This window comes from Lampetra planeri, chromosome 21, assembly GCF_965212315.1.
Source record: "Lampetra planeri chromosome 21, kcLamPlan1.2.h2, whole genome shotgun sequence".
Classification (NCBI taxonomy): Eukaryota; Metazoa; Chordata; class Hyperoartia; order Petromyzontiformes; family Petromyzontidae; genus Lampetra; species Lampetra planeri.
This window is the reverse complement of record NC_136127.1, coordinates 4417391-4434256: the sequence shown is the minus strand read 5'-3', so window position 1 is coordinate 4434256 and position 16866 is coordinate 4417391. Positions and strand designations below refer to the sequence as shown.

The window sequence follows — 16866 nt, the reverse complement described above, 5'->3', positions numbered from 1 at the left end:
AGCTCGCTACTCGGAAAGTCGTGAGTTCGAATCCATTTGTTGGCACCGACTCACCGTTATACCCTTCTGGGCCTATAGCATTGTCACCGCTTTGGAGAAACTGGCTCTCGTCCAGGCAATGTGGAAGTTCCACTGCTGGACCGGAGCAGCCAAAGATGTTGAGTGCCGCTTCATGTTTGCTTGAGCAAGGCGACGCTGAGACTTGACTCTGACAAAGATGGTCAAATCGTCAACCCTTTTATATTGTCTCCTGCTCCCGAATTCTAACAACCTTGCTCAATTCGAGAAACGCGCGAACCCGCATCTCTTCCGCGTTCAATAGCGTCGCTTTTTGCTGGCCGCTTGGTGTTGTTGGCCTTGTGATCCTACCGCTCAGCGACGGCGATAATGATGAATACCTGTGACTGTAGTTAGCAGGAGCCCCCATTGGCTGCGGGTGAACATGGGAGGGCAACCGATGCTCACCAATGCTGGAGCGCGTGTTGGAGCGTTCGATGATGGCCCGCTTGCTGGGGTTGTTGAGGACAGAGCGCTTGGCGAGGGAGATATCGGCCGTCACCCGGGTGATGGAAATCCTGGCAGGATTCAGCAGAGTTGAGCGTCAGGCGATGAATGGGTCGAGAGATGGCACAGCGCGATGCGGGGCGATGTCGACAAGAGTACCGGCGATGACGAGTAGGCTTTCGCTACTTCTGTTTTTCAAGATTAACACCAAGAGGTCATTGCAGGCAATGCCGCCGCCACACCGCACAACCACTTCAGTCCATCAACTCTGATGCAGAGTTGACGGCCGACCCACGAGGTCCGTTCTTAGAGCCTCATCGGCACCATCGGACTTGAGGGAGCTCCGAGTGCCACCACAATACGGTTCTCAGCAACCTGCCCTCCTCCGTCCACATGCACGCCACCGAATGCCACTTTCTCTCCCCGATTACTTCGAATCAAGAATTGAAGAGAACAGGATAGTCTCATTTGCAAGAGTGACACGGGACATTAGTTTGCCAGTAGGGGGCGATGATTGCGACGTCTTATCCACAACGAGTAGCATTTTGGAGGTCAATTTCCGAACGTGGCAAATTTGGTGCCTGACACCGGCACACAATGGCCTACTCTTGTGAATGATGCCATGGGATCTTTCACGTCCGCTGTGAAGCAGACGGCATGTAGCATTATTGCAGTTATGACAGCCGCAATGGTAATCAGAGTGGTTGCTGGATTTGAACTGTGGACCTCTGTGACAAGCGGAAAACGCGCTACTGCTGGGCCAGGAGAAATGATTTCCCTGCTTATGGATGTGTATGTATGTTGAACTTATTTCGGACTGTACGTAGCCAACCGTGCCAATCGGAGGTGTGGGGGGGAGGACAACAAAGCTGAAAGTAGCTCAAATAGAAAGCTGCCAGGCTGAAGAAGGATCCCAAACAAATGACCGTGTGGAAATGGGCCAGTGGCAAGCGTGATTAGCTGGCGTACTAACCACCCAGATAATATGATACGAGACGTCACTGTGCATTGGAGTAATACTGAATAATAGCACACACAATTCAGGCACTTACCTCCCCTCGAACCTGTGCTTTAAAAAGTCAAATAGTGCTTTCTGCATCATGTCCGTTACCTACACGCACAGAAAAAGAGATACACGTGTACATTCCTTTTTTTTTACAGAACAATGTTTTTCACGCGCAAAAAGAAGAAACACCACAATTGACTGTTGCAAAAATAAATAACCTGATTTTTTTTATACTCTTACATCACAAGTATATTTAATTTATCAGCATGGTCTTTAATGCAAACGAGTTGCACTAAAAAAAACATGAAATTTGTACTCCGTAAGTGGTGATTAAGATGACGCTATTTATCTATAACATCCATACCGAGTCTTGGGAGTCTCTTTAGAGACCGTTCTGTTTGCTGATAATTATAAATACGTCTTTATTGAGGACAAAAATGATATGGGTCGTTAAAATAAAAATGATTATCAATATCGTTAAACTCGTCAATGAAATGTCAAGCATTTGACATTTCCACTATAAGGCTGCCCATGCATATGAATGCCACCAAACACTCAGTTGCATCAGGGACACGTCAAGATGACTTTCACTTGAAGAAGCCGAAGTTCGAACTGATTGTTTACACTTATATTGTACACCACACCTGAACCAAACCTCAAGACACATTACTGAACGACAGGAGAACACCATGTACTGGTGCAAAGTTGCATGACCATGAAACAATGTGAGCAGAAAAATAATTCATCCTGGAATGAAACGAAAATCGTTTTGGAAAAGCCAGATTGAAAAATGACTCTCATCATTTGTCGTAAAGATGGCAACTGTCGTGGCTTTGAAGCCAAGAATGCCAAATGAATAAAATCAAACAATTTGATATTCGCACAATGCGTATAGCACGAGGACTATCTGGCAGCCAGACACTCTGTTTCACAAATGAGTAGAGTCCCACAGTACCTTAACAGTGGGGGACAATACTTCTAAGTGAATTTATCCGATTTTGGAATTTGCTAATAACGTTTTCCTCTTTGGCAAATGCGGACTGTGTGACACCAGCACGTGTGGCCTACTCTTTCCCGAACGACATCACAAAGATCCCCAACGTCTGCCGTGAAGGAAACGGCGCGTAACCTTTTCATGCAAATGCGAGGATGGAATGGCGGCAGCCGGTGCCAAACCGTGAACCTCTGCACCGCACCGCTCGTCGGCCATGTCACCGTTCAAGGAAGCGGGCGAAGTGGCATTACGCGCCGAGTGACGGCCTGGTGCAATGCAAACCTCGTAGCCTTTAAGAGAGGGCCCCACCAATACCACGGGCCTCATGGACGGCACCACATCGTACGGAGGCACATTCTCGAGCTGGGGGTTTTCAAAGTACACACACGCGCACACACACACACACACGTGCAGGCATGCGCGCACACATATACACGTGCACACAAGCACACACGTGCACGAAATACACGCATGTGCACATGGACGCACATGCACACACACAATATATATTCAGAGGCGCGTACACACAGGCAAGCACGTGCACACGTGTTACATATACATACGTAGAGACACATGCGTGCACAGACATGCAAGTGTTCAGATGCACACACGAAGACACAAATAAGCATACACGCATAAGTGCACATACATGCATATATATGCACGAACCAGACATGCAATGAGTGGAGCATTCGAATATGCGTACAGATACAATGCACATGAGGTACATCCGCCGCAAGTATAGATGTAAGGGTAGACACACACACAAATGTGTATGCGTGCATGCAGAGTGAACACGTGTGCAGCACACATACACACATCGACATACATGCCACACAAAACCACACACGCCTATTAATCACCGTCTGAGTTATGTCAAATGTGCAGGTTAATTTATATTCCAAACGCACAGGTTTTAAATTGTAAAACAATATATTCATGAAAACATTGCATATAACACTAAAAGTATAACGTTCTTTCAAAAAATGAATTGCTGAACAATAACGGAAATTACAGAACCGAAATGTCGTGAACATTTATATAACATTAGCGGATGCACTGTATAAGGGCATTTTTATTTTTCTGGTAATTAACATTTTTGGAATTGTATTTTGCGCAAATAATTATTGGTGGGGGTCGAGACGTTGCACTATATCACAAAGTACTCCGGTGTTCTGGAAGGGCATTTCAGAAGATGCATGCAACTTTTAAACAAACCTCATAATACAACATTAGTAATTAGTATTGTATTGGAATTAAGTCGTGAAAGAAAAAACACACAACTTGTTAAGTACATTTCAACAACAGAGATTTGTCTATGGGTATATCTTATGCATAGAATTCATGAGCTCTGTCAATTTTAACTGAAAGTGCCTTCATTTATTATGCATATATGTGCTTTTGGTTAAGGGCTTCGATCAAAAATTGGTATATTATATATATATGCATTGGTTACCACATTTTATGTATATACGGTACTATACATCAACTTTAAAATGACATTATTTAAAATAACCTTATATTTCAATAAAGTCACAAGGATAATTAAAATGCAATAGTTTCAGTGTACATAATTCATGATACTACTTCATGGGAAGTTAACAGTGGTCACCCTATGGAGCAATTGTCCTTGCCATAGAAATGTGGAATTTCCACCTCTAGCAAAGGACTGCCAATGGAGATTAGCATAATCCATTCAATGCTCATTCGAGCAATGTAACACAGTTAAAATGTATGTTTTAAATGTGCAAAAGTCATTCGGACCAAATTAATATATAAAAGGTATCCTTGAAATTATGAATTTATTTGATTCAATTTAAACTCCCTCATATACTTAACGCCTGCAACTCAACGAAATTGCAGCAGCGGCAGCAGCAGCAAACAACGTTATACTTTCACAGCAAACTTACCGATTTTTGTTTCTGTTTTGCTATGGGCGGAGAATGTAGCAGGATCGGCAGACAAATACACGACAGACAGACAGACACAGACAGACATACGAACAGCAACAGGGGAGAATAGAACAGGGTTAATTGTGCTGCTTGTGCAGTTACGGGATCACACGGCAGGATTGGGTGCGTCTGGCTGTTAGTTTGGCGCGAAACACAAGGACGGTCAGTGGCATGAGTCGTCGAGTCGAGACGAAGCACTTCGTGCCTTCTTTTAGCCCCCCCCCCCCTCCAGATACGTTCCATTCATTGGCTACCACATTCTGATAAGCCCCCCCTTCTCCTCCCCCCTCAACTTGTATTTAAGGGCTTGCATCTTGAATCCATGCCTCACTTGATGCAGCAAACCTGGCTGTGACGGTCCCACCTGATGACGGAGACTTGTGTTGCCTCCGAAACGTCGTGATTTTTATTTTATTTTTATTAATTTTAATTTCATTTTTTATCTACGTGACTTTACCGAAAGAACTAAGAGTACGAAGGATTTTGACAACTTCTAGAGACTCTTGATGTTCACGAGACTACATGACGGTTACTCGGAGAGGCTGACTTGAGCCCAAACAAACAAAAGTCAAGAGGCCATCATAGCCAATTCCAGTGATGCCACCACACCTCACTTGTCTACTTCTGCCAAATGTCTCAACTGTCGCGCATTCAACATCGGAACAACGTGGCCTGCGCTGACAGTATCATTGCCACATCTGGCTCGAGGTATTCCACTTGGTCCCTGACCTCTGGATGCCAATCAAATGCCCGTATCAATAACATGCCCCTCCTTTATCCTGCACAGATACCCCACCCATCAGAAATGTCCGCTTTATGATTACTTCTGCAATGCCACCCTGCCACGTTCTCTCCTGAACTTTCCAAGTTGCTTACAGTCTGTCAAGCAATTCCTCGCATCCAGAAGCTCGTTTTCTAGATGCCTTGTTAAAATCCAGCTCCTGAGTCGGATTGTTCGTCAATTCCCTACACAGATAGAATTATCTTGCCTCTATCACTTGACACCTGATAGGCCAGTCCCTGGTGCTATCCTGAACTCCATCATTACCCTTAGCCACAACCATGAGAGTAATTGTAACCCAACCGCAGCCCTTACTCTTAATACCATGACCTGCAACCCTAACATTAACCACTAGCCCTCGTCTTGGCCTCAATAAAAAAAAACATGACTCATAACCATAACAAAACGATTTACAATGTACCTAGCATTAGCCTTAATAGCAGCGATAGCTTTCGCCCTGGCTACGAACTCCTATACCTATTCCAACCTACGATTATATTCGTGGGAATAAGAATGGCAATTATTTTGAAAAAAAAATTTCACCAAGTATCAAGTCCTTTTTTTTTTCAATAGAATTCCGCAATTCGATATTTGGACGTATCGGCGGTACACCGCTGGTGCGCGATTCGCAACCACGGTCGGAAAATATTGCGGGGTGGTGGTGGTGATGCGTCAAAATCAGTTCCGGTGATGTTGAAGCAGTCTGGAGACGAATGTCAGCTCAAATGAAGATTTCACCGTTTTATGAGGACCGCTGAGTTACGCTGCACCGTTGTGCCGCCGATACGTTCATTTGATAATTTCTAGTAACGAGTTCTTGGCATGTGGGAGGCAACTGGGAATATCCAGAGCAAACCCACCCCACATACTTCGGGAGTAACCATCAACACTGCCATCTCCGAGCCACATCGCAGCCCAGGCCTACAACTCTCGGTATTCAGAGACAGTATCCCATCCAAGAAGAAAGCAGACATCGCTTGCTTAGCTTCCTAGATCTGATGAGATCAGGCACATTCAGGGTGATTTGCTTGCAGGCAAAATTCTAAGGAAGATAAGTCGCAGGGCTGCCAATGGGAGACCACCGCTGGCTCCAACCCGTTTGAGGCGACACTTTGATGGCTGTGAATAGTATCGTGTACCCATTACAACTTGCACAGGCACATGGCCTCCACATTAAACAAGGGCCCCACATATTATTCTTGCTTCTGTCCATGTCTCTGTCTGTGTTCATCGGTGTCTCAACGTGTCTTTTTTCCATTCCAGACTCTCTCGCCCCATGTATTTTCCTGTCTTTATTTCCATCAGCATGTATTTGTGTTGACTTAAAGCTTTCGTGACTGCAGGAATTCATACTCTGTATCTTTCGGTAAAGCCACGTAAATAGAAAAATAATAAAAATTATATTTTTCTTTTTTAATTTAATGTTATTTTTATTTCATAGTTATTTTATTTTTTTATTTATATCTTTTTTATTTTTTTATTTTTCTATCTACGTGGCTTCACCGAAAGACCGAAAGAGTATGTATGTGTGTGTCTCTCCCTCTCTGTCTCTGCCACTCTATTATCATGTCAACATTTTTCTCCGTGTGCATCTGTCTCAATGTCTGTGTGTGTCTGTAGCTACAATTCCTCTTCTCTCCATCTGCACAAAGTCCCACTAACTCCACCGTGCTGCGAGCAGCTCTGTGTTTAGGCCTTAGAAAGTAGGTCCCTGATTACTTCAAGACTCGCTTAACAAATCCTCTCATCACCACACAAACATACCAGCCACACGGTTGTATGTACAATCACCATTATCATCAACCATTGAGGGCCTCCCCAAGTCACAATTTCCCACGGTCCCGCGAAGCAACAATCCATTCAGCTATTGGGCATGATCTGATCTCACCGCTCCACCTCTTGGTGTCCTCTCAGGCCTGTTCCCTTATTTGGCTGCCAATCTGTCATGAGTCTGGACCACCAGCCATCTGCACTCACAGGGATGTGTCCCGCCCAAGCCCTCCAAAACTTTTCATAACAGTCAACGCGATGTCCTTAATTTGCGTGCATTCTTTAATCCGCACGTAAATCGTTCTGTCGCTCAGTGTAATCACCAAGCATGCCCAATCTCCCCACGCATTTTTCACCTTCGGCTCCTCTTTCTTCAGGGATGTGTGTCAGAATTAATGAAGGCTACGGAATGTTATTGTACGAACAATAACCCTTGGACTGATACCAACTGTGAGGGATTCCGTCAGGCGGAATTGCAAAGCATGCGGGTTAGTGAAGCCACCGAGACAGACCTCTCAAGTTTCACAAGCGTGGCACCTGTCTCACTCGCCAAAAGTGGGCAGCAGGATGTCTCACAAGCTTCACCCAGAATTAGCACTTTGCATATATATAGATATACAGTATACGAACCCAACATAAGGCATCGACTACCTAGTTTGCCACAGGTCCATCTCGCCAACCACGCAGCGGCCAAAATCGATCGCTGCCCGCCTACCGACTTGAGAGGTCTGATGAGGAACGCCGAGATGCGTGGAAAACGGGGGACAAATTAACGCGGGGAAATGTCTGCGGACATAAGGACTCACCGCGACGGCTAACAAAGCCACGGCGCTATGCACGTGCACACGCGCGCTGGCTGCATTTACCTTTTTAAAGAAATGGTATCGTTTGTGCTTTGCATTTGTGCAGGCGAGTGGGCGCACTCGTGATTTTAGCGAGCAGAGACTGGGCTGTGGGTCGCTGTCCGTTGCCTCTGAGGCCGTGGCCTCTGTGATGCGGACGGGCGAGCGATGCACATGACACGGCACACGAGACACACACACAAACGCACGGCATGCGTGCTTTCAGCATGCCTTGGCTGGATTGCGGCACTCCTATGCCACGGTGTTGAAGTGTCTCTCTGCTCAACTATTGTGGGGGTGGCGATCGCTTATATTTGTGGTTCTGAGCCAGCCTTGGAAATTTTAAGTTCCTGTGATGTGGATGAGTGCTTCTATGTGATGGCCACTGTTGACTACTCGTAAAGTGGAAGTATTTCTCCACAGCGGTGGGATGGATGGGCTGAGTTGACACTTGTCTAGAAATGTTGTTGATGATTTGCAAATATATTGTTTTATAATGGACAATTGCATTATTATGATTGCCCTCCCTTTATCAATCCACTGCTGAATGAAGGCCTGCACATTCTGTGTTCACGTCAGAATGTTTGGTCAATGTGGGTTAGGAAGAGGCACCTGAGACTGGGTTCAGATGTCTCTCGTCACAGATGCCAGCCGTGGCTGGGATACTCAGGTCACCGAGTTCATAGCATGGTGTGCCAACCACTGTGCCACGTCGTCCCACAAGTTAAACCATAAGTCTGTAAGGATCGCTTATAGCGAACTCTCAAAATTATTTCCGTCACTGCGAACAGCATAAACTGACAGCCTCGACGTTGGAGCGGGTACAGCTGTGCCCCATTGGCTTAGCTGTCACACTGACAACGGCCGACACGTTCAAATGCTGGCACCGATGTACGCGATTGGCTGCCCACTGGCGCTCAGGTGACCGGTGAGTCGTCAGTGGGAGAAGCCGATTGGTGGAACGGTTCGAAACGCTGAGAGCCTGGGAAAAATTTGAATGGATAATTATCTTAGCTTATTTTAAATTTACACAGCACCTCTGATGGTCGGTTAAAGACCCGTTGGGGTAATTATCGTTGGATTGACTGAACGGGCGAGATGCGGTTCAGGGGGTTGCAGTGGGGGCGGGGAGGGAGTCAGCTATACAAGGGTCTCGAGTAAGAAAACATCAGGGCTCACTCGGGACTCTACTCCGTACGCGTCGTGTCAACGGCAATAAACCTCCCCAAGTGAACTACGTGGTCCGAGTCCTCCTCTTCACATCTGACAACATGAAGTGAACGATATGCGCATGCTAATTCGTATTGGACGTGGGGGGGGGCATGTGGTGCTGCGATTAGAGCGCCCGACTCGCAAGCAGATGGCCAAGTTCCAGTCGGGGGTTGATGCACGCACGATGTTCAAACTACACACACAGCCTGTAATCCCGAGGGCTGGATTAAAAAGGCACAAGGCAAAGTATGCCAGGCTGTGCGAGACAGTTTTAAAGGGATTAATTAGCTACATGTCAATGTAATCTGGATTTTGTTTTTGTTTCATCCACCGTCTTAGCAATACTTAGTAAGCAATACAATTTGGCACGTTTGTCGAGTGCTTCTTTTTTTCTTTACGGGCACTGCCCTCGCCGGGCGTTGGCTCTGGGGGGCGCAACTCTGCCACTCCGGTCACCGCCGTGGGCCAACTTGATGGCCAGGAGCGGCGGCGACCCAGCCGAGTCGAGGGCCTCCTCTGCGGCTGTTGAGCCAAGCCTGTGGTGTCGTCGTTGTCGGAAGGCCCGCGTTGTCGTCAGAAGGCCACGTTCGTGCGTAGGACACACCCCGGGATCAGTGATAACGACGGCTGCGATTCGACGGATTGGAAGTGGGGTTGGTGGACCACCAAGGGAAGAGCTACATTTGCGAAATGCCCACCTGCTGGGAAATATCGGGGCAAGTAAGAGGCAGTTTAAGAAGAGAGGTGCCAACCAAACTGTACGGCAGTTTGATTGGTTTGGGTTTTTTTCCGTGCACTCCAGCTTCACGTAATGTCGGAAAAGGCTTGGTGTTCAAATATTACAAATAGGTCATTGAAAAGGATTCCTAGGATCTGCAAGAACGTGTTGAGAAAACAGAACGAAATGATTGTCATTATTAAAGCTGCATTCATATTGTACATGCTGAGCAGCTGATCGAAAATGTGCATTGTAATGGTGGGGGCCCGCAGGAATGTGGGATTTGCACCAATGGCTAACAGCTGCCAAGGCAGTCAAGTCCATGTGCCAAATGATGAAGTACGATTGAAATAATCCCTTCGACTCGCATGGCGTGGGGAGGCATTCATCCAGCAGTGGTTAGCACACTCCATTGCTAACTCAGTGATCCTTCACGAACCCACACTGGCCAGGGTCAAGTACGGTTAAACCACCCCTGTGATTAAGATGAAGGCTGTTTGACAATCTAGCAGTGGGTTGATGGGGCTGTCATGGAAAATATAAATAATGATTATTCATAGGAATTATTATTTATACGTGTCAATATTTTATTTTTATACTAGAAAAAAATTCGTATGTATATGGCTGGGTGGTGCTATGATCAGTGCTTCCAATGCCCAGTGAAAAAGTTGCAAGTTCAAATCCAAGTCAGGGGTCGATCATCCCTACAGGGTCAATAAAATTAGCACAAGTATGCAGAAAGTCAACAGAGGTCATCCTATGAAAAATAAATAGCTCCAGCCATGAGAATGTGGAATTTCCACGATTGGCTTCAGGCTGCCAAAGGAAATCAGTACCTACCCATACTCACTACTCAATGCCATATGCTTGTCTATCCCATATATGATCCATATATAAATGTCTGTGTGTATCTTTAAAAAAGCGGACAACTACAATTGTACGTCTGCACGCCACACATTACCCACATCAGTGACGGCGGAGTGAACGATTGAGCCATGGGTTCCTGGGCCATGTCCAGACATTAAACACCTATCACTTGAGAAGGTACGCAGCCTATAAAACAGTGTTCTTCACTAACTTTTCAGGGGGGGAGGGGGCAATTTCGCTGGTAAGACATCAATGTGAAGGCCGCTACACATTTGAGACCATTGGAGTTTGATAGCACGATGGGGGGGGAGGGGGGTGGTGTTATCACGTGTTGAGTATTGTCAAGGGCCGCACTATAGGCCACCAGGGGCTGCCAGGGGCCTGCAGGCCTTGCAATGAAGAACGCTGCTATCGACTAAGGAGGTCTGCTGCCAGATCTAACCTGCCCCTTGCCCTCGTCCTCCAGCAGCAACAATCCCTGCGGTGCCAATCCCCACACCTCAATACCCCTCGTTTAACTGCCGATGATAAATATGTCCCGTGTCTATAGCATGCGTTGAGTCCCTATTAATAGAGCACACGTATATGCACATGGTTTCATGCTACCATGGTGCATATAAATGCATGTGTATATTAGTGTGTTAGAACCGTATTCTCCGGATCACAAGACGTGCAGGTTTTCTTACCCCTGTAATTGAAAGCAGAAGTTTGGGCTGTGTGATAATCTGGTGTGTGTGTGTGTGTGGGGAGCATTGATGCAGTGGTTATCATACTCTGCTACGAACTTCGCGACCCGAGTTCAATCCCCTCTCACGACCAATGATAGTGGCGAAGAATTCAACCGGTCCTGGGCCTCCCCTAAGTCGACTCAACCACAAATGAGTACCTACTGCAGAGTGTAAACATCAGCACCTGAGAGACAAAGACGGCCGGGCGTGGTGCTGGCCGCCACACCCCTCATGTGCCGTCCAGGCCTTCATAGGTGCTCGCTAACAGCACTTTCCCCAAAAGTCTGCTAAAGGCTACATGGGGCATCTTTGTATGTGTGACAAGATTTGCATAACGTTTTGAGTGCATATTAATTTCCGGAGTGTCTGATATAGTCTCATAATCTGCAGAATACGGTGCATACATACACTGTACGTGTGCATTTTTTTTATTATTATTCAAATATTCTACCTGGATTTATCCCTTGAGATGGAACATCTCGCTTGCAAGGGTGACCAGGGATGTGTGTGTGTGCATGTATGAGTATTGTTGGTGTATGTATGAGTATTTAGAGCATATGGGAGGGTATGTATAGGAGACATGCATATGCACAAAATATCTACGTGATATACATGATGCACGCACACCACACATGAGTGTACAAGTGTGGTGTGTTTGCGCGCAGGACACACATATATTGCAGGCATGTAACAATTCACCCAACACCACCACCGATTCCACAAATTGTCATAAATCGGCGTTGTGATTGAAGTAAAAAATACGTCCGTTAAATCTTATCTCATTCTAAGTAAGTCGGGCAGACAAGTGCCACAAAGTGCAGCTGCCTCTCCAGCGGAGGTCCTCCTGCCAGCAGCGTCGTGAGCAAGCAATCGGAGATGCGAGGAACCCTTTACGTGTTGGGTAAAGGGGGCATCTGTGAAAAAAGAGCTTTATATCTCATCGGATTCCTCCAGCACAAATAAAGATTCTGATTTTGATTATCCACGGTGAGTGCCACCCGCCCCCTGCGGTGAGCCTCTGCAGCATCGCAAAGTGGAGGAGCCAGCACTGCTAATTATTAGACTAAATAATAGATTAGCGGGGTCGCTTGCTGCACGTAATTCGCGTACGTCACGATGTGATTCCTACGCGCAGAATTCCACGCATTGCGTCGTGAACGCGAGAACCAATTTTTAGTTTATTGTAATCAATTATGTACATGCCCCAGTATATTGCATATCAGCATGATATTCACGATCCAAAGGCCGTGTGTAAACACTGTGTATAGAGTACGTGCTAGGGATGTATTTCAGGTTTTCAAATTAATGCAGGAATAGCCGGGAAAGTGTAGAAAATTTGGATTGGGGCCGAAATCATTTTTGTCTTAGGATTGATCTGAAAGTATTACATCGGAGGAATTGACTTCGCTGATATGATGTTACTTCTAGGATGTCACATGACCATCGGGTGACGTCACTTTTGTTAGCATAAAGACGCGTTAATTATATAATTTAACGGATACAAAAAATCCATAAAAATATCAAAAGAATCTCCTTAACATCTGAAACGCTTCCCTACTATATGCATACGCACATACAATTCATGATGCAAACTGCCATATAGTATGCACACACAGGTACACTTATACACCATGTGCATAGATCAACATCAACATGCTTTACATGAGGTGCCTGGGTGGCACAGCATTGAGATGGCATCGCTGAGACCATGGTTTCAAATTTGGGCAACCACCTGTGGTTCAACTGGGCTCTAAAGCATGGTCACCAATGCGGTGATTTGATTGCGATGCCAAGCAAATGCAAAAGCAGCCAGCTAGTGAGGTTAATTACAGAGGTAATTGATGGGACTTCAACAAAAATTATTCCGTCGTGATATTTTAGGACTTTTCTGACACCGAGGTGGTGCTCTGCTCACTGCGAAAGTTCCAAACGGAACTTCATCTCATGTCGTGACACCAATAGCAAAGCTGGAATGTAATTGGAAGTAAAAAAAAAGTAAACACTCAAAAAAATATAACATGCACGGTACATAAAATGCCTTTATTTGTGTACACAGTAAAACCTCTCAAAGCTGGACTTGCGTAAGCCAGAATTTTGGGGCAAGCCAGAAAGGCTACTGACGTAATAAAACATATAGAAAACTAAAAATCCCATCGGAACACTCCTTGTGTTAATTAAACCGGGCATGGTAGGAGACAGTATGCGTATTTACACTAGCAAATCTAAACCGATTTTAAGCCTGCTGTGCTTATCTGTTGTGTGGAATGTGTTGAAGCCCTGTGCATTAGTTATACGCTCATCCAAGGTGATTCTGCTCGGGATTTCCTCTCGCTCTCCCTCTCTTATCCTCGTCTTGGCGAGTTGTTCTAGAATGATGTTAAAATCAACGACAACAAAAACCCTGTCCGGCCGGTGAGAATCATGTCCCTGCATTTACGGTCTCAACTTCCCACGATCTGTCATCGCGACGATGGTCAGCAGACTCGGGTTATACCGCACAGTGCACAATGTCTATCGTAAATGACGTGAATTAAACTCGTCAGGAATTAACTGCGTGTGCGAAAAGCACTTCAACCTTTTTCACTAACTCTTTAATCAATTACCAATAAAAAATTATTTACAAGTATGCCGGATTCTAGATTTGAAGCTTTCGTGACTGCAAGGATTCTTACTCTTAGGTTTTTTCGGTAAAGTCACTGGATACAGTAAATCTAGCTGTGACGGTCCCACCTGATGACGGAGACTTGTGTTGCCTCCGAAACGTCGTGATTTATAATTTGTATTTCTATTATTATTTATATAATTTTTATTTTTATTATTTATTATGTATTACTTATTATTTATTTTTACCCACGTGACTTTACCGAAAAAACCTAAGAGTATGCCGGCTTCCAGAGGTTTTTCCGTCCCGTGATGGTGCATGAGTGGTGTGTATGTAAAGAGTACATGTATATGGTCATGGCCACATGCCACCCATGATGCATATAAATGTACGTATACCCTGGCATTACTCTGTACACCTACTCCACCCCTGAACCCCTCCCATTCCCTCCTCCGGTGAGGGGAGGGGTGCTGTGAAACGGACCTGACATCAAGTCGCCCCGACTCGATGGAGAATTACCTCCAGGTCTCCTGAGGACAGACAGAAACGCAGGGGAGAGTGGGGGCGACAGGGAGGGAGGGGAGGTCGAGAGAGAGACACATGCACCACAGAGGTAGATTCATGGGGGGGTTGGTGGGTGGGTGGGTGGGGGGGAGGGTGTGGGGGGGAAGGAGAGTGAGTGGCAAAGGAGATTAATAAACATTACAGCACCATGCTTCTTTCCCAAGCATACACCGGGCACAGTTTAGAGCATAGTAAATACAAATGAAGTGACTGCAGGAATTAATATTCTTTGGGTCTTTCAGTAAAGTCACGTAGATAGGTTCAAATAAAATAACAAAAAACTACAACGTTTCCTGATGACGACTTGCTTGTGTTGCGATCGAAACGTCGTAGTTTTTGGTTATTATCTTTGAACCTATCTACGTGCCTTTACCGAAAGACCCAAAGAATAAAAACGAAGTGGTGTGGGCTAATATCTCCCTAAAGCATCATTCTAGAATATTATATATGGCTGTGCTAATGAGAAACTGGCACCAACCACACAAATGTGGAATTTGCCCCAATGGCTCACGCAGCTGCCTACTGAGTTCTGTGCCACACTTTGACTTGACTTTGCCTTAAGGAGACAGAAATGTGGAATTTTTTGCCACCGACAACAGATGCGACCTCAGCCCGATCCCCGTGTTTCTTTGGGACGTGTTTGTTGTTTGTTTACCATCAAAGTTTATCGCTGCTCCCTTACCCTGCGGGGGAGCAGTGCTCATCTCTCTCGGCTGCTCTGAGCTGATGTGCCCCTCAACCACGAAAGCCGCCAATGGCTTTTCACGAAAATCGGCAGAAATACTCTTTGGTTCTTTCGGTAAAGTCACGTAGTTAGAAATAAAATAGAATAAAAACACCGGTAGAAAGTTTACCGACTCCAGAGAGATGAGAGGCCAAGTGAATCCCTGACCAGGATTTCAACTTTCGACCTTCCGTTTGTTCAACCCAAGTGTTTCTAACCAGTCGGATACAAACGTACAAATCTGGAGTCCCCATGGGTGCGTGGGCCAGACACCGGATCAGCCAGCTTAAGATCGCCATGATTTGATGGCGGCACACTCTACGGAGGTTTACATCCTCTGCAGGCAAGGATGACGCACGTTGGCTTCCGGCCAAAGTGCTCCATCAGCCGTAAGGAAGCCTACGAACGTCATAACACGGGGGAAGCCTTTTTGTTCTTTTCATATTTTTGTTGTCGTTTTTTTTTGCGTGCCGGTAACCCACTAAAGAAAATAATTAAAATAATCAAGGCCCAACACCAACACAAAAAAACGGTCTGGACCGAGCAAAACATCCTGCCAAAAATCTGATACGTCGACGTCTCAATGCCAGGATGTGGGGTTTTATAAGCAGCGGACCTCAAAGAAAGGTAACGTGAAAATGCGTCAATAAAACAAAAACGCATTAGAAAAATTGCCCAAGGAAACTAAATGAAAGTCAACATTCGGCTTAGACATATATTCATTATTTAGCGTGTGCTTTTGCGCTGAGCTAGGCAGCAGCTTTATCACGTGCAAAGCGCAGGGATGGAGTCGTCCTCGGAATTTGGCAAACGCGCGCACACAATCACTTCCTACGAACACTGGGCGGTGGTGGTCCTGAGCCTGTGGCGGAAATTCTACAACCCCTGTGAGCAGAGACCGGTCTCCCAATGGGATCACCAATGTTGACTTCCCACAAAGTGGCGTTTATTTTATTGATCTCCACAAGAATGATGGGTGGAATTTGAATAAGAGCCAGGATGTGACCTCACAAGCGTACGGGTTCACAACATTAGTAATGGGGGAGGGTTTTTTTAATTGTGCATCATGTAAAAACTCATTGATGTCATTTGTATTGTCACAGGTATTGCCCATTGTATATTTATCACGAACCTTGGAAGAGTGCCATGAATAACACATTACCCCGCATGGACGCTGCACGATTGCTACGGTTATTGTACGACTGTCAAGAATATTGAATTGTTGTCACAGATGTTACCTGATGGTCATGAACGTTGCAAGATTGCCACAGATAATGTTCATCATGAATGTGGCAATATCGACAAAAAAAAATGTTGTGCAGATGATAACTGTCGTGGGCTGTTTGGTGGTTGGGCCTCCACTAGAGGGAGCGCAGTGAGCTCGAGTTCCCTCTACTAGATTGACAACTTGCAGCTCAGCACACGGCAGATGCCTGCGCAGCGCGACTCATGACCTCCTCTTGATACCAAGATCCAGGATGGTCATCGTGTCTATGCGCCGCTTCTCGGTGGCAGCCCCAACAGTCTGGAACGCCATCACCCCTCTGCACATTCGCAGCATCACCTCAATCGTCTTCTTCAAGAGACACTTAAAAACTCACC

The 16866-nt window shown here is 45.8% G+C and overlaps 1 protein-coding gene across 2 annotated transcripts in view; it reads right to left on the bottom strand.

The window, feature by feature from the left end:
• LOC144724537 (voltage-dependent L-type calcium channel subunit beta-1-like) overlaps positions 1–16866 on the bottom strand; it is a 177610-nt gene that overhangs the window by 22339 nt on the left and 138405 nt on the right. For both annotated transcript variants that reach the window (XM_078603771.1, XM_078603772.1), the window contains 5 exons: positions 14460–14506; positions 4415–4434; positions 2787–2867; positions 1557–1615; positions 466–575 (listed from right to left, as the gene is read on the bottom strand). In XM_078603771.1, the coding sequence (XP_078459897.1) occupies positions 466–575; positions 1557–1615; positions 2787–2867; positions 4415–4434; positions 14460–14506 (317 nt within the window). The remainder of the gene's footprint in view (positions 1–465; positions 576–1556; positions 1616–2786; positions 2868–4414; positions 4435–14459; positions 14507–16866) is intronic.